The 23,826-nt window shown below is 47.5% G+C and overlaps 1 protein-coding gene across 2 annotated transcripts in view; it reads right to left on the reverse strand.

The window, feature by feature from the left end:
• The window catches only part of Slc35f3 (solute carrier family 35 member F3), a 246,689-nt gene that overhangs the window by 56,718 nt on the left and 166,145 nt on the right, over window positions 1-23,826 (reverse strand). For both annotated transcript variants that reach the window (XM_013117999.3, XM_005064694.4), the window contains one exon: window positions 13,713-14,037. In XM_013117999.3, coding sequence (XP_012973453.1) covers window positions 13,713-14,037 — 325 coding nt within the window. The remainder of the gene's footprint in view (window positions 1-13,712; window positions 14,038-23,826) is intronic.

The following is a 23,826-nucleotide window of genomic DNA, read 5'->3' on the forward strand; positions in this document are numbered from 1 at the left end:
CTCCGTGCTCCACTCCATTGTTCCCGCGAGCATCTCACGTAAGGTTTTGTCAGTGCATGGCAGGCTGGCAGCTCAGTCTGTAGTTGGCCTGAGTCAGGTTGTACCTGGCTGAATCCTCAGTGGCCTGTAACCCTGTGGTTCTCACACACTGTGAATATAGGGAGCCGTCTGGAAACGGAGCAGGTCAGCATGCAGCAAGCACATCCTTCTCTCTCCTTCCTGTCATCTCCAGTCATAGCACGTTTCCACTCTCTGAATAATTTATCAACCCTTCTATCAGTCTTATTCTGCTGGTCTCCACACAGCCTCTGTGTGTGTGTGTGTGTGTGTGTGTGTGTGTGTGTGTGCGTGTGTGTGTGCGCGCGCGCGTGTGTGTGTACATGTACAGACAGTGCACATGGAGGTCAGAGGTACCTATCCTTCTATCTGTTGTTTGAGATAGGGTTGGTCTCTCATTGCCTTGGAACTTCAAGTAGGCCAGGCTAGGAAGCTTCCAGGGTCACCTGTCTCTACCTCCCACCTCACCATGGCTGGGGGTCCAGGTGCACACACATCACTGAGCCCATTTTCTTACATGAGTTCTGGGGATCTGAACTCATGTCCTCACACTTACAAGGCAAGCATTTATATAGACTCAGCCGTATCTCCATCCAAGACCATGAGGACATCTAACTGCACACTTGAGAATGTGGGTTTCCAGGCTGACTCCAGTTCCAGGCACAGAGATCATGTTCCCCAGTGTGATGCTGGCTGTCTGTCCAACTCCCTCATTCAGAACTTTAGTTCTGACTCATACTGTTGATTGTCAGATACATTGTAACCCTGGAGATTCTCCTAATGCCATCCCTAGAAGCCTGGGAATCCTGAGTATAAGCTGGTACAGTAGGATGGGGTTGAAAAATGCCAGGCTACCCCTTACCTAACTTGCTGGGGGCATCAGTTACTTTCTCATCCCTGAGACAGAATACCTGACAAGTCACTTAATAGAAGAGAGAAGACTTTGGGCCATGGTTTCAGAAGGGTTTTGGGCTATTAGGGAGTTCATGGCAGTAGCATATTGTAGAGGCTTTCCACATCTTGGGAAATCAGGGACCATAATACTCATCTCAGGACAAGAAACTGGTATAATCTCCAAGTCCCGTGCCCCTTAGTAACCCACTATCTCCAGTCAGATCCCATTTTCCCCAAGTGGCACTTCAAGAACAGTGCTAGCATCTGGAGACCAGGTGTCCAACACAAGAGCCTATGGGAGCATTTAACATTCAAACTGTGGGCATGCCTCTCCGGAGAGAACTGGCTTGACCTAAGTTAGAGGCAGAGGAAGAATGAAGTCCCTGACTATGCAGCTCCTCCATGGATCAAACGCCCATTATGGCTGGGGAACAGGGATCAAGGCATGACTGCCCTAATCAACCCCAACCCAACTCAAGAGGATCTGTTTCCCACTGTAAACATGACAGTGGTATCTTGCTTAGGATTCCTGGGGTTTGGCTAGGAAACCTAGATGGTGCCAGCCCTTTCTCCTCTCCAGGGAAGGAGTGTTCCCAATGCATATGGGTATGGCTCCCTCAATTTATCTCAACAATTCCCTTTGCTCAAGACATGTGAGGAAAAACATTCCCCATAACACACAGTCCTCCTACAATTGATTTAAACAGACTAAGTTCCATTCAACTTTAAAATGACCAAATGCCTAGTAAACAGCTGGTCAGAGGCAGGGAGGATGGTTCAGTAAGCAGAGTAATGACTTCAAAGGCATGAAGATTTGGTTTCAAATTTCACACATAGAAAAGTCAGGCATGGCAGAATGTGTCTGTAACCCCAGCCCAGGAGGCTCTCTGAAGCTCACTGGCCAGTCAGCCCAGCTTACTCAGCAAACTCCAGGTTCAGTGACAGCCCCTATCTCAATAAGATGGAAAGCATCCCAGGAAGACAATGTCTACCTCTGGCATACTAAAACACCAGCATGTGTGTGTATCTGTACAGGTACACAAACATGAACATATACACACTCATACCTACCACATACAACAGTGGCCAGCATTTGACAGACCACCAAGCTCATCTGTTTAACACCTTCCTTGAGTGAAAATTCTCTTCTGCCCTCCCCGTGTGGTGGTGAAAGACTGTGCAGAAAGGGTCTGATGATGTGTTCCTGAGACTAGATAAAGGATCTAATGATATGTTCCTGAAGCAAGGGACCTGCACTTTTTCTAGTTCTTTTAATTTCTTTTGTGTTATAAATTAATAATGTATGTATTATTGAGAGTAACTCATTAAATGTAAGCACCATAAAATTGGGTACTTAGGAAGAAACTGCAGGAAAGGATGGGTCCGTGATGTTACATTAAGTGCAGAGGTTGTCTTTGTTTTCTCTGGGTACAGTAGGGATCAGACAAGGAGGTAAATGTAATTACTGAAATTCTATTTTAAAAGGTCCAGGAAGTCCAAGAATAGATTGTACACAGGCATCAGCAAAGGCAGTCTGTTCTGGACAGTCACACTGCTTGCTTTTCATGACAACTCAACTAGACAGTGTGGGGGCAGGGCCACAAAGACAGTGAGCACCAAAGCAGCTCCTCCAGATTCATAGCTGTGACTCAGGAAACTGTCTCAGAGAAGGGATCTCTTAGAACAAGACAGGAAAAAAGGAATCAGGAGGTGGGACCCTTCCAGGGACCCTCAGCTGGAGGCTTCCTCTACCCCCATTCCGTTATAATGCTCAAATGCTGGTGGGGCAGGAAGGACAAGCGCTGTGAGATAGCACAGTGGTGTCTTTTCCTGTGAAGCCTGGGCCCGCCAAGTCAGCCAGCCTAGCCAGAGTCGCATAGGGTACAGACAGGCTGAGGCAGTGGCCACACGGGAAGAATGATATGACAAGGGACGTATCTGCTCTGGCAGCAGTATATTTCACCTTTACTGTTTTGACTTCACATAATAAAAGGCATGTCAAGAGCTTGACAGGACCTTGTTTTCTAGACAAACGAATGACCCCATGTTTTCATCTGTCTCTCAGGTATGTTCTGGAAAGACTTGACAGGGGGATGCACACAGGACTTCTTTCACTTCCCTGTGGAAGTTTGTCCCAAAGATCATTTCCACTAAGAAATTACCTCTCTCACCAGGCAATGGTGGCGCATGCCTTTAATCCCAGCACTCAGGAGGCAGAGGCAGAGGCAGGCGGATCTCTATGAGTTTGAGACCAACCTGGTCTACAAGAGCTAGTTTCAGGACAGCCTCCAAAGCCAAGAAGCCCTGTCTTGAAAAACAAAATAAAATAAAATAAAAGAGAGAAAGAAAAAAAATCTCTCTCACAACAGTAGCATGAAATAATGACCCCATACAATATTGGTCTCCCTGCCATGGGCTCCACACCATTTCCATAACCTTTCTGAACTGAATGAGTCAGTCAGTTTCTCATCACCATCATCATTTTCAACATCACCTCCATCGTCATCATAATCACCACCATCGCCATCACTACCACCGTTGTTATCACCACTATCCAAGTTCATCAATACCACTGCTAACACCACCATCCTCAGTACCGGATCTCTCATTGCCATCATTATTATCATCACCATTACCACCATCACCATTTTATTACTTGGAGAAAACAAGGGTTAGTTTACTTGACCTTTGGGATCTATAGCTCATGTCCCAGAGATGGGTAGGAAACCCTTGGATCAAGCACAGCTTGGGATCTATGCACTTAATTCTATTCACTTCAAGCATGTGATCCACAAGAACTGCGGCATCCAAGGTAGCACCCAATCCCAACAGCGATGCTCGGAAGTGGGCAGCTCAGTCTCCCCTTTTCAGGCAAGCATTGGGGTGTGGAGCTTTAGCTGACTTGACTATGCCTCTGTAGCAAATGAAAACAAAGCTGGTTTCCATTCCAAGCTTTCTGATGCAAGCCTGTATTTTTGCTGCTTACCTCAGTGTCCAGAATGTAAGCTAGAGCTGCCCCTCTCCTATTGTTCCACTCTGCCCAAGCCCTGCCCCCAGTGTCCTTCCTATGAGGAAAGACTGCTTTGGCCACCTCTTTCTTAGATGCATTATGGAGAGGTCTAGGGCTGCTGGGAACAAGGGGCTCCAGTGAGTTTTCTCTGAACACATTCAATAATACCTTTGATAATGTGAACAAACTGGATCAGAGGTTCCTGCAAATCTCTTTCTCCTCGTTCTAAATCGCTGGGCAGATGACCTTTTGCCAAATGTGAGACTTTAAGTTTCACTGTGTCTATCAGCTGGTTCACCACTCTTGACTAAACACAACAGAAGGTAAAAAATGCCTCAGCATTAGCAGGTAACCCTCGCTGGGGCATCAGCTTCTTGGTTAAGGACTGTGAACCAGTACATACACGCTGAGTCTCTGCATCTTTTACATGTCATACTCAGGAGTCTCCCTCATCATCTGGCATACATAGCTGCTGGCAGCTCCCCTGGGCTCATAAGAGCAAAAGGGCTTCCTCCTCTTGGAACCTAACCCCAGCCGTGTGTGTGGGGGGGGGGGAGGCTCAGGCAAGCACTTTACTCCCAGCCCCCAAAGCCCGTTTTTCTTGTCCCACACCTTGTACCCTCCTGTTAAACTGACATTGACAATGTTCAAAGAGACCTTGACACTTAGGTTAAAACACCAAGAAGTCTCTTTCCCACTCAGGGGTATCTTGGTACACTCCCTGCCCCCAGACATAATTCCCCAGGTGTGGCATGGCAGTCACACAAGCGACTTCCATTCTTCAAGCACACGCCTCAACACAGACTCAGGCACCGACCGGGGCTGACCTTTTGACAAGGCAGTGTAACCTAGGCAACAGCACAGCGGCCAATTCACTTTGAAAGCGCTGTGTCAAAGCGGATCACATTCTTAAACTGCTGAACTCTAAGCCAATCCCTAGCCTCAGTTCTGACTTACCCCAGTGCAGCTAAGAAGTGCTTCAGGAACACACAGCCCCAAACGTCTGTGGAGTGCTCCACTACACCATAGTGAAGTGTGAATTTAGAGCCGTTTACAGGGAGGTGTGTATGGGAACGGATGCCAGAAGACACTCCATGCGTTCAAGTAGGAGCTGTGATGTTATAGCTGCCCTGTAGAGTGTTGTGACTGCCTGAGGGTGACAGGGCATGAGGATGGTGCTCTTGCCTTTCATTTTTAAAGATTTACTGTTCTTATTTGACCCATGTGTTCTGTCTGTTTTTATATCTGTGCTGGGTGTGTGCAGTGCTCACAAATGCCAGAGAGGGCGCTAGATCCCACGAAACAGGAGTTACTGATAGATGTTAGCTGCCATATGCATGCTGCGAACTGAGCCCAGGCATGCTGGAAAAGCATCCAGTGGTCTTAACCACTGAGGCATCTCTCTAGACCCTTTATTTTGTTTTTGTTTGCTTTTTATAAAATGAACCCTTGAACAGTTTAAGCATCACCCTGAAATGGACCTGTGCAGCCACCCTGACACAGGAGACCACTGCAGCTTCCCAGTTAGACACAGAACCGCTTCTCCTCAGTTGGCTCTCTGCACGTGTGGGCATGTTAAGAGGAGTGGCATTTGGCTGCAGCTGAAAGCCTGAAGGAGCCCCCTGACCTGAGGATACTCCTTTGTAATTCCCATTGCTAACCACCAAGCTGCAGCCAGGAGCTGAAACACACACTACAGTCTCCAAATACTTTCATCCCAACCCCGTTACAAAAAAGAACAACCCAGACACAGTATTTGGGACTGAGGTTTGTGAGTTGATTCGGCAGCCGCTACCCTCAGGGAGCTTGCCTTCTCGGGGGAAATGAGCAGCAAGTAAGTGCAACAGTATCACACTTGGAGCTGAACGCTGGAGACAAAGATGGAGCACCAGGTGAGTGCTCCCCTCAGGCTGGGAGCTTTTCCATCCTCCTGCCACAGAGGGCCTGGATCATTTGCTTCTGGGGGCAGCTGGTAATGGACTGCTGGTGGGAATGATGGTCTGAGTGGGCCTGGGGCTCAGCGTGAACAAGGAGAAGGAAATGACCTGTCAGCCAGTGCTGGCCTGGCCTGTGAGGACTGGCAGCCCACGAGGCAGGAGGTGCAGGGTAGTGCTAATTCCCGCTGTCCTTCCATGCCTTAGCATTCACCAAAGTGCCTGGGAAAACAGCTCCAAGACTTCCTGGAAAGAAGAATTATCTCCACAGTGCCGCAGCTCCGTAAACATGGCAGTGGAAATGATTTTCACCAACACAAAGGCTTTCTGGAGGCCAAAAGGAAGCCGAACATTGAAAACAGGAGACCTGGTTCTGGAATGGCATTCATTTAACTTGCTGCTGTTCAGGAATTGAGCACACACCCCTCCCCCACCGAAGAGACACCTGAGACTCATCCCACCCCCAATGTGAAATGTGAGCATATGCTGTTACTGGTTATATAAGCAGCTCCAGGAACCCTGACAATGGCTCCGATGCTATCAGGCTTCTGCTCAAGACTTGGAGTTCCTGGTTCTAGAGACTAAAGCCCCATTGTCAGAAAAGATGACTCAGTCAATAAGCGCTTAAGCATGAGGACCCAAGTTTGATCGCCAGAACCCACATCCAAAAGTCAGGTGTGAGCATGGAGACAGACAGATTCCATGGTACTACCTGAACAGCCCGCCTAACCTAGTCAGTGTGTCCCAGGCCCATGAGAAATCCCATCCTGAAGTGCAAAAACAAGGTGGATGGTATCTGAGAGTGCTGCCTGAGGTTGACTTCCAGCCTCCATATACATGTACACATGAACCCCCATACACACATACACACACACACACACACACAGAGACATACACACACACAGACACACACACACAGAGACATACACACACACAGACACACACACACACACACACACACACACACACACAGAGAGAGAGAGAGAGAGAGAGAGAGAGAGAGAGAGAGAGAGAGAGAGAGAGAGAGAGAGAGAGCCCCAGCCCTTCCTATCCATCTGGCCTGCTCTGACAGGAGAGTCCTAAGATTGACTCTGCCAGCCAAGAGGCAGCCACCTCAACGTGTCACCCACCTCCTCCTCATGCTCCACTCTGGTTTTCTGTGGGCTTTGTTCCCACTCTGTGAGGTCTTTAGGGGTAGGATAACGAGTCTCATCCATACCTGCCCACATGTCCTGGACAGGCATTATGGAGGTGTTTGGTGAACTAACCTGGCCTGCAGCCCAACTCCATCATACTCTTCAGGAGTGGTTTCAAAACTTGCAACCTGGTTGTCACTGCGGTGGCTCTGGGAGTCATGCCAGCTCTGAACCTCTTTTGCACGGAGCAGGGGCTCCCTGGGATCTGCTCTCACCCACACACCTCCTAAGCTCCCTAGGCTCCAGGCTCTCCATCTGCCTAGAATGTTTCATACCTCCTTTATTACCTAGAAGCCATCTGTTTGTCCAGCCTCACTTCCTCTTAGCTGTGTCCCAGGCCATGCACCCCTGGGCTCCTTTTCCTGGCTTCCCTTCATGCAACCCCTCTCTTGCTCCCTCCCTAGCCTTTGAGCTCCGTGAAGGCAAGGCTCTTTGAATGTTGCATCCCTGTGTCTCACTTTGACACACAGGAACCATTTTCAGACCAAATCAACTAACCTCTAGTTGTAAACACTGAAATTTGTCTCTGCAAGGTTGGCACCATTCTGTGGGAACCTGTGCAGGTAGGCACATACACTCAGCCCTTGCAGACTGAAGATGCAAGGATCTGAAATGGCCCTTGCCTCCAAGTGTTGTTCCATGTCTAAGGAAGATCAAAGGCCAGCTTTCAGAAGCTGAGAACTACAGAAAACAAAGGAAAGCCTCTGCTGCCTCCCTGTTCCTTTTTTCTCTCCCCTTTTTTTGTCTTTTGGCACCTGTATGGTGGTAGAAGGTCTCAACATTTGCTTTTGAAAGCAGATCAGTATGGCTAGAAGTTTCTGGAAGGCCCACTGACAAGGCTATAAAGGTCCCATCTGTTCCAGCTAAGATTCTGCTGACCCTGGCATTTGTGGATTTGAGATACCACCTTCCTGTTCCAGTGGCAGAGGGGCTGTCTGTTCTCTAGAAACTCCAGAGAAGCTGCTTCATCTCCCCAGCCTCTTTCTTGAGGCCAGATCTCTGTCCCCTCAGTTCTCTTTCTACTAATGTTCTCTGCCAACAGACACATCTCAGTATCTGCTAAGGCTCCCTCTAGCATCAATTGGGATTAAAGGATGTGATCTTGGTTTTTCTCAACTCTGGGAGACTTAGACTGTTTCAAGCCCCCTCCACCCCAATCTGAGCTATGACTTCCTCAGCGAGGTCTATGGCTTCCCTAGATACCCAGGAACTGGCTGGCAAATGAGCATCCTTGTCTAGCCATAGAACTTCTACAGCTCATGTTTAGAAAGGACCGCATTAAAAGTAGGGGTAAATCTGATATTAACCCATACATGTATGAACATCTGATCTTCGACAAAGAAGTTAAAAATATAAATGGAAAAAAGAAAGCATCTTTAACAAATGGTGCTGGCATAACTGGGTGCTGGCATGTAGAAGAATGAGGATAGATCCATGTCTATCGCCATGCATAAAACTTAAGTCCAAATGGATCAAAGACCTCAACATAAATCCAGCCACACTGAACCTCTTAGAAGAGAAAGTGGATGGTACCCTTGAATGAATTGGTACAGAAGACTGCTTCCTGAACATAACACCAGTAGTACAGACAGTGAGGTCAACAATTAATAAATGGGACCTCCTGAAACTGAGAAGCTTCTGTAAGGCAACGGACACAGTCAGCAAGATAAAAAGGCAGCCCACAGAATGGGAAAAATATTCACTAACCCCACATCTGACAGAGGGCTGATCTCCAAAATTTACAAAGAACTCAAGAAGCAAGTCTCCAAAACACCAAAGGATCCAATTAAAAAGTGAGCTACAGAACTAAATAGAGAATTCTCAATAGAGTAGTCTAAAATGGCTGAGAGGCACTTGAGAAAGTGCTCAACATCCTTAACCATCCGGGAAATGCAAATTAAAATAACTCTGAGATACCATCTCACTCCTGTCAGAATGGCTAAAATCAGAAACACAAACGACAATTAATGCTGGAGAGGATGTGGTGAAAGGGGAACACTGCTCCACTGCTTGTGGGAGTGCCAATTTGTACAGCCACTTTGGAAATCAGTATGGAGATTCCTCAGAAAAATGGGAATAAACCAACCAAAAGACCCAGCAACTCCATTCTTAGGCATATAGCCAAAAGATGCCCATTCATACAACAAGGATGTCTGTTCCACTATGTTCATAGCAGCATTATTTGTAATAGCCAGAACTTGGAAGCAACCTAGATTCCCCTCAACTGAAGAGTGGATAGAGAAAATGTTGTACTATTCAGCAGAAAAAAAAAACAATGAAATCCTGAAATTTGCAGGCAAATGGATGGCACTAGAGGAAACCACCCTGAGTGAGGTAACCCAGTCACAAAAAGAGAAACATGGCATGTACTCTCTCATATATGGATTTTTTACATAGATCTGGGGAGTGCCAGCCTACAATCCCATGGCCAGTGAGTCTGGGAAACAGAACCTTCATTCAGTGGCTGATGGAAGCAGAGGCAGACTCCCACGGCTAAGCACTGAGCTGAACTCAAGAAATCCAGTGACTAAGAGGGAAGACTGATGACCAAAGGGGTTAAGATTGGGCTGGTTTAACCCCCAGAAACAGCTGACCTGACAAGGTTAGCTCTTGAATCCCAGACTCATGGCTGGGAATCCAGCATGGGACTGATCAAGACCCCCTGAATGGGAGTGTCAGTGAGGAGGCCTAGGTAATCTATTGAGCCTTGGGCAGTAGATCAGTATTCATCCCGAGTATACACACGGACTTTGGACTCCCATCCAACAATGAGAGATGCACTCTCACCCTGGACTCTTGGGGGAGGGTCTAGGCCCTGCCCTGGATGAAATGACAGACTATGGACACCCCCATGGAGGGCCTCACCCTCCCTGGGGAAATGGGGGGATATTGGAGGGGTTGGTGGGAGGATGCGGGAGGAGGGGAGGAAAAGGGAGAGGGACCTGGAATTGACATGTGAATCAACCTTGTTTCTAATTTAAATTTAAATTTAAAACTAAAATATAAAAAAGTAGGGGTAAAGCCTATAATCCACACCACCAGAAAAACTAGGAAACAAGGAGGACTCTAAGAGAGACATACATGGTTCCCCAGAGAAGGGGAAAGGGACAAGATCTCCTGAGCTAATTGGGGGGAGGGGAGAGGAAGTTAGGAGAAAGAGAAGGGGAGAAGAGGAGGGGAGAGGAGGACATGAGGGAGCAGGAAGATTGAGACGGGAAGAAAAGAGGAGAGCAAGAAAAGAGATACCATAATAGAGGGATCCATTATAAGTTTAAAGAGAAATTTGGCACTTGGGACATGTCCAGAGATCTACAAGGATGACACCAACTGATAATCTAAGCAATAGTCGAGAGGCTACCTTAAATGCCCTTCTCCAATAATGAGATTGATGACTACCTTATACACCATCCTAGAGCCTTCATGTAGTAACTGATGGAAGCAGAAGCAGACACCTACAGCTAAACATTGAGCTGAATTCTGAAATCCAGTTGCAGAGAGGGAGGAGTGATGAGCAAAGGGGTCAAGACCAGGCTGGAGAAACCCACAGAAATAGCTGACCTGAACAAAGGCGAACATATGAACCCAAGACTGATAGCTGGGAAACCAGCATAAGACTGTTCCAGACCCGCTGAACAAGGATGTCAGTTTGGAGACCTGGGCAATCTATGGGGCCTCTGGTAGTGGATCAGTATTTATCCATAGTACACGAATGGACTTTGGAAGCCCACTCCACACAGAGGGATACTTGTCAGCCTAGACACATGGGGGAGGGCCTAGGCCCTGATCCAAATGATATGATATGCTCCCGGGGGAGCAGAAAGGGATGGGATAGGGGGTTGGTGGGGGCCAGGAGAGGAGGCAAGGGAGAGGGAACTGGGATTGACATGTAAAACAAGCTTGTTTCTAATTTAAATTTAAAAAAAGGGAAAAATAAGTAGGGGTAATCTTTGAGATAGAAATTTGACAAGGTTTAACTGACTTTGTCATCAGGTTATTCCTTCCTCCCCATGGTCCTCAGACAACCTGGCAATGAGCTGAATTTGTTTTCATGATGCTTTAAAATTTTTACTACTGTTATTTATGCATATGTGTTTGTATCTCTCTCTCTCTCTCTCTGTCTCTGTCTCTGTCTCTCTCTCTCTCTCTCTGTCTCTCTCTCTCTCTCTCTCTCTCTCTGTGTGTGTGTGTGTGTGTGCTGGTGCCACAAGCCACAAGAGGCCACTGAAGTTACAGGCAGTTGTGAACTGCCCATGAGAAGCTGGGAAACAAACTCCAGTCCTCTGCAAGAGCATCAAGCACTTTTAACCACTAGTCCATATCTCCAGACTCTAAATATTTTCCATGACATCTTTTTTATTGTGTGTGTGGGGGCAGTATGGGGCAGGGTGGGGCAGGTGCATGTGTGTCATGGCATACAAGTGGAGATAAGAAGACAACTTCCATAAGTCAGTTCCTCTTCCCGCCATGTGGGTCTCAGGGATCAAACTCGGATTGTCAGGCTTACAGCAAATGCTTTTGCCTGTCTGGCCATCTCACCAGCCCCTTTTCTCGACTTTTTTGGATGCTTTGCATAGGAAGTCAGTAGCATTGATGCTCTTCTCTATGTGACTAATTTTTCTGAGTGACCTTTCATCTTGCCTACCTTGACCATTTGAACTTGACGCCACAAGTGTAGTTTTCAGTCCAATAGTCTAAGTTGTGCTGGGCTGCCCCCAAAGTGTCTGCTGTCAACCTTGTTCCCAGGTGGACAGTGGCCACTGCCTGTGTGGTGGTTCAGGGCCTCTTGCTGCATGAGTGGCTGCTGGGAATAGGAGGGACCATTTGTCTTGTCTCCTAATTACAGGCCGACACACTCAGGACTACTTAACTATGAAATGCATCCTTTCCTGGATGTCTGCTCTTCTCCATGACTCAGGCCATAATTTCCTTCTGGCCTCTGGGGAGTTCTTAGGGCCTCTCACAGTTCCTAAATCTATTTGCTTCCTGTCTTGGCTGCTGGTCAGCAGTGCTGCATTAAGTGCCTCCCCAGTCATTTTTGGCTGGCCCGGGAGCTGTTGCCTTAAGTCAGCATGGAAGACTCCATGGGCTCTGGGTCCTTGTCCCCAGACTCTGAAAAGACACATGAAGCTGGCCATGGGGTCCAGTGCATGCACCATCAGATTCCTTTCAAACCTGTGTCTTGGGTCACAGATTGGTTTTCTAAAGGCCTCCAGCTCTAACTCTGTGAATATAAAATGGCAGATTCCTCAGGAAAAGTCTGGCTCCCCTCGAGACTTCCATAATTCTGAGAACTTCTTTTCTCCCTGGCCCCTGTGCTGTTCCTACTTATCTGGTGACTTCTAAGGACAACGTCAGACAGGTCTGAGATATAAAGTGGGTGCCCAGAGGGATTGTCAACTCTGCTGGTTAGTTTTTTTCTGTTTCTGTTTTTGCTTTTCCCAAACTGACACAAGCCAGAGTCGTCTGGGAACAGGGAACCCCAACTGAGAAAATGCCTCCATCAGATTGGCCTGCAGGCCAGTCTATATGGACATCTTCCTGACTGATGATTGATAGAGGAGAGCCCAGTGCACTGTAGGCTGTGCTATCCCATGGACAAGTGGTGCTGGGTGCTATAAGAAAGCAGGCCGGGCAAGTCATGGGAGGCATGGCCAATAAGCATCACTCCTCATGGTCTCTGCTTCGGTTCCTGCTTCCAGGTTCCTGCCTTGAGTTTCCGCCCTGGATTCTCACAGTAACAGAGGGCATGCAAGCCAAACAACCTGTCTCCTCCCCTCAGTTGGTTCAGTCAGTGTTTTATTATAGCAACAGAGAAGCCACCTAGGACAGCAACTTTAAGGGGACATGTGATAGACGGATGGTGTAAGGTGGAGGAAGGTGTTGGGGATGGAAGGGAGTGTCTACGACCTCCAGGTTTTGCTCAATCCCAGGGACTAATGAAAGGAAGGTCTCCTGTGTACATAGTGTCATCCCAACCAAGTCTTTCTTGGGGAGTTTAAGGTAAGACAGATGGGCCAGTCCTTGGACGCAGTCCATGTCAGACACAGAGCAACTACAAGGTCTGCTATTGATGGAACACTGTGGTCACGCCAAGAATTTGGCTGTCAGAAAGGGCTCAGGTGCCTGCTGCATGGCGAGGTGTGGTCATCACGGGATATAGTCCTTTAGCTGAACACCCCTGCCTTGTTGTCAGATAGTCAGACTTCTGCCCATCATACACGTGAGAGAGGACACGTGTAGAAAATTGGGAAGAGGCTAAGTTGGGGAAGTGAGCTGCAGGAAGTTCCCAAGTACCTGATTCCCGGCACTCTTGTCCTTAACTAAGCCTGGCTTCATTCCTCTTGCCTGGGTGAGAGTTCTGCTTCCTTTCTACACCTCCAAGACCTGCCATGGGTATTTCTAGAAGATGGTGCCTGTTGCCCATTGCATAGAAATGGGTGGAGGGGTGGAGGTGGAGAGTGGAGAGAGAATTCTGACCTCCACCCCATGACAGAGCAGTTGCATCTATTGTGGTGTCTTACCCTTGGTCCCACCCTCTGGCTACCAGCTCTAGTTTCCAGGCCTGGAACGTGGGGAACAGCTCCAGGTGAGTGACCAATCATTGGTCTCAGGGTCCCTTACCTGTATCTCTGTTTCACAGACTGCTTCTCTGTAGACTTGCACACATGCCCTGCGTAGTACAATGGGAAGAAGAGAAAGTTCCAGTTGGTGGCAAACCAAGTCAGGGTGAAGGGTGCATCGAAGGTCTTGAAAGTCAGTCTGGCGAGCTGTGTGGAGCCGGCCCAGGAGGCACACACGCAGAACACGACGGCCACTCCCCAGAAGACCTTCCTCAGCAGCTCTTGAGAGCATGTCCAGCGCTGCCGGCTCGTCCTCCCTCCAGCCTCTGTCCCAGCTTGCGCCTGGGCCTCTGCAGGGCCCGGGGGCTCCCGGGGGCGCTCCTCCCCTGAAGAAGAGAAGGGGTGTTAGTTGGGTCTTAGGACTTCTGGCTGAATCCACAGTTGGGTTTCTGGCAACCATGAGGGGACAGGGAGGTTGGGTGCTAGGCGATGCTCTGGACTGCAACTGGAAGATGCAAGTCAGGTTTCCTACCCTGTAGAGCTCTGGCCCACAGGGAGGGACCCCCAGGCCAGGTTCTGTCAGCACCCTTCAACTCTGCCCTGGGAGCCTTGTAGAATGGCAAACCTTTGGGCTCCACCTCAGACCCTTGAGCCAGACCTGACTTCAACAGGTGACCTGCCTGCTGAGTTTAAGGAACATATTTCCAGAACAGATGGAGACACTGAGACACGGGGTCTCATATGGTCCAGATTACATTAAACTTGCTATGAAGCTGAGGAAGACCTCGAACTTCTGATACTCCTACTTGTACCTCCCTGGTGCTGGAATTACAGTTCTGTGTCACCACATCCTATTTATGAAACACTAGGGATTAAATTCAGGGCTTCATGTTTCCAAATATTCCTTTGCACTGTGGGCAGGTGTGTCACTATGATTGGTTTCATAAAGAGCTGAATGGCCAACAGCTAGGCAGGAAGAGGTTAGGCGGGACTTCTTGGGACAGAGAGGTCTGGGGTAAGGAGAAAGGCAGAGTCGCTGGCCAGAAGCCAAGGAAGCAGGATGGTTAGTACAGAGCAAAGGTAACTGAACCACGTAAAAGCACACAGATTAAAAAATATGGGTTAATTTAAGTTACAAGAACTAGTTAGGAACAAGGCTAAGGAATCCTAGCTTTCCATAATTAATAATAAGCCTCTGTGTCATTATTACTGAGCTGGTGGCTCAAAGAAAAATCTGTCTACAGCTTCATTCATACTAGGCAAACACTCTACTAACTGAGCTACATCCCCAGCCTCATGTATTTATCTGTGTGTTGGGAATGCAACCCAGGGCCTTGGAATACTAGGCAAGTTTCTAACACTTAACTGTAATCCAGCATTCTCAACCCTTTTAATTCTGAAGCAGACTTTCACTAAGTTATTTAGGCCAGCCACAAACTCACTGTAGCTCAGATTAGTCTTGACCTTAAGATCCTCCTGCCTCAGGTTTCCCAGTATTGGAATGAAATGCGTGCATTTTCACCTCATTTATGTCAGCTCACATGTGTTTATGTGTTGCTGGGCTGCAAAAGGACCAAGGGATTTCTCATGGTGGGGATGATGAGCTGTGACATCTACAAGGTACAAGACCTTGATGGCTGCTCCTTTCTGTCTGGCCTTGAAAAGCAGATGGTTTTCTTATTCTACACATAGTACCCACATAGCCATGGCTTCTCCTTCCATCTACTCCAATCACCTTCCTGCAGATGTCCCCCAGCCTCACCTCCAAGCTTCCCTTAAAAGCCTCCAGCTCTGGGCAGCTGCTGTGTGAGAGACCATAGATACAGAAAGCTGTGTCACTTGGAGGAGTCTGGCTGCAGCCCACAGCTGGACTGCGCCATCTCTGTTCTCAAAGACATTGAGAAGGCAAGAGAGCCCATGTCCAGTGTGAGCAGGACAGATGCAGACATACAGAACTTGCCTTTCATGGCATCTCCCTGGCACTTGGCTAAATGGAGGAAGACATTGTGTTTTGCTTAACTCCAACAGCCACTTGAACAATTTCAATTGAACAAAAGTTTGCATGCCTTCTGAAACATTGTACTTCTATGGGGAAAATCTGAACTCAAAGAGACCAGTCTGATGCATCTGTTTGAGTCAAAAACAAAACAAAACAAACAAACAAAAAACCCAGAAGAACCTAAGGAGACCACGGCTAGCCAAGGCCATGTGTCTTAGTAAAATGTAGCTTAGACGAGGGTGTAGCTCAGGTGGTGGAGTATGTGCCTAGCATGCACAAGGCTCTAGGTTCCATCTTCACCATTGCACAAACCGAACTGCGGTGGCACACAGCTGTGATCCCAGCACTTGGGAGTTGGCAGCAGTAGGGTCAGAAGCTCAGGATCCTTATTGGCTACACAGTGAGTTTGAAGCCAACCTAGGATGGATATATATCCTTCTGTTTCCAAGTGGGAAGACCCCAGGGAAATCAAAGCCATGACTCCCATTCAGTCTTCTGCATGATCCTACCCTAGGGTGGGGAAGGCCCAAGAGAGACAAGAATAGGTCCAGCTTCTTGCTTCATGCCCTCCCACCAGTGTTCTCTGAATTGGCTCATAGTAAATTCTCAAAACTGAAGGAGAATTCACTTCAAGCAAAAGTAGGATGCATTTAATTTCCCTGACTACCTGTCAGGAGCACTTCACAGTTGGGGTACTCAGAGAATGCATCCCTGTCTCGGCCATGAGCTCATATTAAAAAAACGGTGGAAATAAAGACAATATCTGTTTAGGATAAAATTCAGGTTCATGGTAAGACTCCGGAGGGGACAGCAGGCCTTCACTGAGGATTTTAGCATGCTTCTTCAACTACAGTTCTTATAAGTGTTAGTGCAGCTGTCATGCTTTATTGGATTAAGAAGCACCTGGGACACTGCAGAGGCACACCTTTGGATGTGTCTGTGAGGGACCCTCCAGGGAGGATTGACTGAAGGAGGAAAGCCACCCTGAATGTGGATGGCACCACTCCAAGGGTTGGGGTCTTGGACTGAGTGAAAAGAAAACAAAGAAAAGCTTGCCGCAAGCAGTGTCACACTCTTCCTGCCATCATGCCTTTCCCACCACGATGGCCTGTGTCCCCAAACTGTGAGTTAAAAGAGCTCCTCCTTCCACAAGGCTTCTTGGTAGGTATCAGGTCAACAGTGGGGAAAGTGGTCAATATGGCAGGGTGATATTTCCAACATGGGGGACTAAGTAGTGATGTTGGGCAGCTTCATGAAGAGAGCAACTTTCACCAGTGTGTGTGTGTGTGTGTGTGTGTGTGCGTGTATGTAGAGGCAAAAGGTGACACCAGTATCTTCCTCAGTCTTTCTCCACCTTAGTTTTTAGACATTCTCTCACTGAACCTGAAGCTCACTGATTTGGCTCAGCTTGTTGACCTGCAAGCCCCGGGTTTCCTGCCGTCTCTTGTTTGCTCAACACTGGATTTACAGTTGTGCACTGCTGTATCTGGCTTTGCCTTAACTGTGTGCTGGGGATAGAGCTCCAGTCCTCATATTTATGTGGTAAGCACTGACTGAACCATCTCTCCCAGACCCCGTCTTCCCACCCGCCACGACCCAAGTTCTATGCCAATAAAATGCTTCCTTGAATCTAGCTCCTCTCTAGCTTTGTAATCTCTCCAAGTCTTCTCACCAAGGGAGCATTACCAGTAACAAATGAAATGAAGACACTCAACATTCAACCCAGCATGATAGCATCTGAAAACAATAACACTAAGTTAGAGCTTTGTTTTCCCATGAGTAACACAGGCAACGGCATTCCAGCTAGATGGGTTCTGCAGCTGAGTAAGTCTAGAGAACACTAAACAGAGACAAGTTGTAGGAATATTCAAGGTTAACAGATGATGTATGAGTCATCATGCTTGTCAGAGATGTGACACTTGTGGTGGAGTTTAGGGTGTCCTGGAACACATTTTGGACAACACTGGCCTTCACTTGTAAAAAAAACAATAGACAATGATGTCACCAACCTTATCTTATTGCACTGAGCCTTGCAGTCCTGATTACATTAGTTTCCTTACCTTTCTCTTTGTGTGTGTGTATGTGTGTGTCAGATGCCAATTTTGGGTGCAGTTCAGGTGCAGTTTTTGAAACAGGGTCTCTCAGTGGCCTGGAGCTCACTGCTTTGGCTAGGCTGGTTGGTCTGTGAGTCCCAGGGGTCTACTTGTCTCTGCCTCCTCAGTCTTGAGATTACAAGTGTGTACCATCATGCCTATCTTTTTATCTTTTTATATATGAATGTGTGTGTGTGTGAGAGAGAGATGTGTGTGTGCACATGTATTTATAAGAGTTCTCTTTTGTGTGTGTGTGTGTGTGTATTCACACACATATTGCAGAGGCCAAAGGTTGACACTGGGAATCTTTCTTTTCTTTTTTAAAATATTATTTACTTGTTTTATTTTGTGTACATTGGTGTTTTGACTGCATGTCTGTCTCTGTGAAGGTGTTGGATTCTGGGGTTACAGACAGTTTGAGCTGCCATGTGGGTGCTGGGAATTGAACCTAAATCCTCTGGAAGAGCAGTCAGTGCTCATAAAAACTGAGCCATCTCTCCAGCCCCTCTGGGTGTCTTTCCTAATTGGGCTCCAACTTGTACCTTGTATATTGAGGTGTGATCTCTCACTCAGCCTGGAACTCACCTATTCTGCTAGTCTGGCTAGCCAGCTTACTCTGGTAATTTCTCTGTTTCCCATGTGCCAGAACTATAGCCAGGCTGCCACACCCATCCAACTTTTATGTGGGTTCTGGTGATTTGTACGATAGTCCATACCCTTGCATGGCAAGTGCTTTACCCACTCAGCTATCCCCAGCCCTACTTTTTAACATGGGCTTGAACTTGGGTCCTCATGCTTGTATGGCAAATACCTTATCAACTGAGTCATCTCCCCAACTCCTACATAACTTACTCAGAATACTTTTTACCACTGTAAATAATAATAATAATAATAAAACTCTATTTAACAAAAATACCGAGAAGTCGAAGGAAAAGCAATCTTTCCCAGAGCCGCCATTGCCCACATATGGCTGCATCTTCTTCAGGCCTTTATCTGAACAGCACACAGGGGTCTGTCCAGACGTGTGCCTCTGCCACCCATTAACACACGCACATGGCAGACATGGGATGGTGTCACGTTTCTCTCCTGCATTTAACCAAACACACCACAGCATGCACTTTATCCTATTCATAGTGTTGGGTCCTATGAGCACGTCGAGCATCCAGGGAGTCAATAAGAAGCATTGACGCCGAGACCAGAGCACTAGGTGGCCTGTGGCCAAGAACAAAGCACCATCTCTGTACTTTAGGAACTCTGGGGACAGACCACTTATGTGAAAATGGCAGTTCTGTATCATGGCAGCTATGCGCTGGGGAATCCGAAGCTTTGCCCAAGATGGTCGAGATGAAAGGCTATAGGAGATCAAGAATAACTGTGACTTGCCCCGGGACATTGAGCAAAGTGATGAGCTCTGAAACCCGTTGTCACTTGTCGCCTGTGATGTTCAATCATGCAGTGGGAGAATCCATCAGACTTGCTAAAGGATACATGGCACTCCTTCCTCTAGAGTCCTTCTACCCTGATTAATGAAGGAAGAGCGGGAAAAGGAACCATCTTAGCTGAGAATGAATGCAGAGTAGAGTGTGAATGTAGTTAGCAGCTCTACTTTGTTGCCCACCATTTGAGTGGGAGAAAATGCATCGCACTGTGTGCCATGTTAAGGTCTGTAGTCAACGAGCTGCCCAAGTGATGCTCAGACAGGCTTTGGATAGGAGTTACGAGCAGGGCAGCATCCCTCCTCAGGCTCCTTTGAAGTCTTCACGTCTGGGAAACTTTTATTTAGAGTGCTTTACTTCCCCAAAACTGCAGGGCAAACTGTGTGTGTGTGTGTGTGTGTGTGTGTGTGTGTGTGTGTGTGTGTGTGTGTACAAGGGAGCATGCTCTTCTGAACAATGGGTCTTCCATATGCTCAAGAGTCACCCTAAGCTGTCAGTGCTGAGGGCTACTTCCCACACAGACTCACCATGAGAATATCTCCTCTGAGGGATTTATAGATGCTTTAACCATTCTGATCACTCTGGTCAGGCAGAACCCAGACCTGGAGGCAACAATGTGAGCCTGGGCCATGAGAGATGAGTTGGGGTTATGTCTCAGGCACCAGTCCATTAGGGTACTAGGGGAGACCTTTCATGTTGAGAGATGTCTATACCTTTCCATAGAGAAAATGATAAATTGGGTGATTTTTGTCTCTCTAGTGGAAGTTACTTCTTGGATGACAAAGGGAGATTGGAAAGTCATTTGGTGTCTTCTAAAAAAATCCCATAAAATGAATCTTTTTGAAATTCCAAGAGAACACAACTACTCTGACAAACTTTCCAGACAGCATCTTGGCCTTGAGGGGAAGGATACTCAAGGCTGGAGTCAAAGACTCTGTAGGCTGGCATGGTGCATGTCTCCTACAAAGGAAACAGATGCCACCACAGAACAATGAGAGGCAACAGCTCTCAGCTCCAGCTACATAGACAATGCATTTTGTTGAGGTATAATTCTATAGCATAAAACCCAGCCCCATTTGGTGCACCCTCATCATTTTTAACAAATCTATAAAATTAAGTAACCATCAGTATCACACATATTTAAAGTATCCATTGCCCTCCAAATTAGTCCTAAGCCTCATTTGCAATCACTTCCTGTCCTCATCCTCAGTCCTAGGTAACCATGAATCTGCTTTCTGTCCCCATAATTTGCCCATTTTGGAAATTTCATGTAAATATGTAGGTTTGCACATTTGATTTAGTATGGGGGTTCATTGGTATTTTCCATGTGCTGGCAGATTTCTTTTTATGGCTGAATAGTATTCCATTGTATGGATATACATTCAAGTATTTTGGGTTTCATTTACTCTTTAAATGTTCACCCTGGATCTACCTGTGATGGTCATACAGTGGCATGGAGGAAGGGAAGGGGGATACTTGTGAATCAGGCCCATACCCTGTACACCCTAAGGCAATCCCTAGGTAACATCCCCCAGACCATCATGCCCACCTGGCTCTGCCAGACATCCACCCTCACTCCCATGTGGATTCCTGGACTCTGTGTCAGAGAAAACTCCAGCCCTTCCTCCATGGCAGAGACCTCAGCCGTGCTTCTGATCACCAAAAGAGAATGGGAACTAAGGACAACTGAAATCAGATGCTCATCCTGGGCAATGAAGAAGGGGAAATAAGTGAAAAGACGGTAAGACACCCACGTCTACACCAAACTCTACCAGGACATGCCCTGTCCCTTTCCTTCTTCATTATGATTGTGGCAGTAAGTGTTGTCCTCTTTTATAGCCAGGCAGACTCTCAAAGTCATCAGTGAGGGTCTGGGATTCAGTTCTTGTCCACATGTGCTTTGTAGGAGACATGCACCATGCCAGCCTACAGAATCTTTGACTCCAGCTGTGCTTGGAGGTAAGACCTCTGTAGAAGAGATTAGGTATGTTAAATGAGGTTGTAAGGCTAGGTTCTAGCTTGTTGGGAAAAATGGTTTTTTGTTTGTTTGTTTTTGTTTTTGTATGTGTGCACATATATGTAGAGGCCAGATGTCAACCTTGGATGTCATTCCTCTCAGTGACCTTCCTAGCTTCTAGAAGCATGAGGAGACAAAAGCTGGGCTAATGCAAAGACACAGTATGCATGTATGCTGTCCTCCTCAATACCTAGCACAGGCTCAGATCTGTCACTATGCAGGATTCAGGTGGACAGCTGTAGATGGCATCATCCATCTTGTTTTTTTGAGACAGAGTCTCTAACTCAACTAACATGTGCCAATTCAGCAAGGCTGGCCGGCTAGCCAGCTCCAACAACCTCCCCAGGGCTAAGACTATAAGTGTGTACCAGCACACCTGGCTTTTTATGTGGATTCTGGAGAACAAACTCAGGCCCTCGTGCTTGCAAGACAAGCACTTTACCAGCTGAGCCATCTCCCCAGCACCAGGCATTCATGTTCTTACAGGAGGAAACACCAGAGATCCTCCCGCACCTCTCTCTTCACATGCATACGTGTGGAAAGGAGGTCAGGGGAGGACATGGCAAGAAGACAGACCACCGCAAGCCAGGAAGAGAGCCCCATCATGACTCAGCGTGTCTTCCTAGCCTCAAGAAGTGTGAGAAGGCTGGGTCGTGGTGGCACACACCATTAATCCCAGCACTCGGGAGGCAGAGGCAGGTAGATCTCTGTGAGTTCGAGGCCAGCCAGGTCTACAAGAGCTAGTTCTAGGACAGCCAGGGCTACACAGACAAACCCTGTCTCATAAAACAAAAACAAAAAGGAAGTGTGAGAAGACAAACGTGCTTGAGCTCTGCAGTCCGGGATGTGCTGGACTGATTAATTCAAGTGGTACCCGGAAGAGTGCATGCTGTGCTCGTGAACCTAGGCATAGGCCCAGATCAATCACTATGCAGGACTTGGGTGGCCAGCTAGCTATGAGTGGCAGAGTCTTTATTTTGATGGCCTTCTGGGAGGAAAGGGAACTACACTGAGTCAGAAGTAGTGAATTACCCTTCACAGCTGCTCCCCTTGGGAATTATTTCAACTTCAGTAGTGAAATTAGTCTTTTATACTAGAAAGTGATCTCTCTAGCCAAGATAGAGACTAGGGAAGTTACTGTTCTATTGCTATGAGGAGACACTATGACCAGGGAAACTTATAAAAGAAGGCATTTAATTGGGGCTTGCTTACAGGCTCAGAGGGTGAGTAGAGAGAGTATCGATTGGTGGCCAAGCATTCAAATAGATGAGCCTATGGTGGCCAAACGTATTTAAATTATCACAGGAGGTGACTGAAAGGGTTTTTTTGGGGGGGATGAGGTGAGGGGTAGGCAGAGCAGAGCTGATATATATATATATATATATATATATATATATATATATACACATATGTAGGTTCCTCTGAAGTTCTGCCTGAAGCAGTCTGAGGCCTGGAGTCCAACTCCTCCTTGCAGTCCACGTTCCTGCTAGCATCCTGTGATGGTTAGTCTAGATTGCCAGTTTGAACAGACTGAGAGAGCCAGAAGGCTAGCAAAACCCACTTGTGGGTGTTTCTGTGAGGGCATTTCTAGAGATAACCACAGCAGGAGGGCTCTGACCTATCAGAAGTGTGATCCATTGAGGAATTCAAAATGATCGGAATATCTATCGTGGAGGGGGTGTTGTGGAAGGTAGGGCCTGGTTGGAAGAAGTAGATAGTTGGGGTGTGTTCTTGGGTTATATCTACACTTGCCTCTTCTTCTTCCTGTCCACTGTGAGCTAAACAGTCTCTCCCCCATTTTGCTCCCATCCCCATGATGCCCTGCTTCACTCAGGCCCAGCATCAATGATGCCAAAGACAATGAACTGAAACCTCCAAAATCATGAGCCAAAACAAACCCTTCCTCCTTTAAGCTGCTAATGTTGCATATTTTGTCTCAGCAACCAGAGATAATGAACATAACTACCACCCAAAGAGCAGACCCCTTGTTGGAGTGCCCCTCACCCTCGTTTCCTCAGAGGTCTCCTGATAGCTCCCAGGTGGCTCAGTGGCATCACATCATGGGCTTAAGCCAGGCCTGGAATTACACAGCCCATGGCCTGTGAGCAGCTGACTAGCCAGCAAAGGCTCCAAGTCAGACTGTCCACACCTTGGAGGAAGCCTTGGTGTCTGCACTGGGAGGGAATGTGTATTGGTTCTTGCCCCAAACATGTGAGCTCCTTTGGATCAGTCTTAATCCGCACGCCCTGCTAGTCACGGCCTGTCCAGCAAGCTCAGGGTGCTCTTTGTGCCTGTGAATGTAAGAGGAACCACAACTGCAGAGCTGCTGAGGCCCAGGCGCTGCTTCTGACCTACACGTGCACCCAGACAAATGAACACACTCCTTTCTATTTTCTGGTGCTTTCTCTGTCAAAGTCGGTGTGTCTAGAGCCGTAGACTTCAGGCTGTTGGAACTCTCAGGGCAAACGGGGGTTAGCAAGTGGGCAGATTATATGCAGGACGGCCCCTGTAGGAAACAGCCTGCCTCCTGCAGTCCCTGGACCCTCAGGAAGGAGCACCTGACCAATTGTACTCCATGTGACAGTCTACTGGGCTCTGTGCCAGGTAGACACCTCTAGTCCTCTACTTCT

The sequence above is a fragment of the Mesocricetus auratus genome, unplaced genomic scaffold (genome assembly GCF_017639785.1).
Source record: "Mesocricetus auratus isolate SY011 unplaced genomic scaffold, BCM_Maur_2.0 Super-Scaffold_100013, whole genome shotgun sequence".
NCBI lineage: Eukaryota > Metazoa > Chordata > Mammalia > Rodentia > Cricetidae > Mesocricetus > Mesocricetus auratus.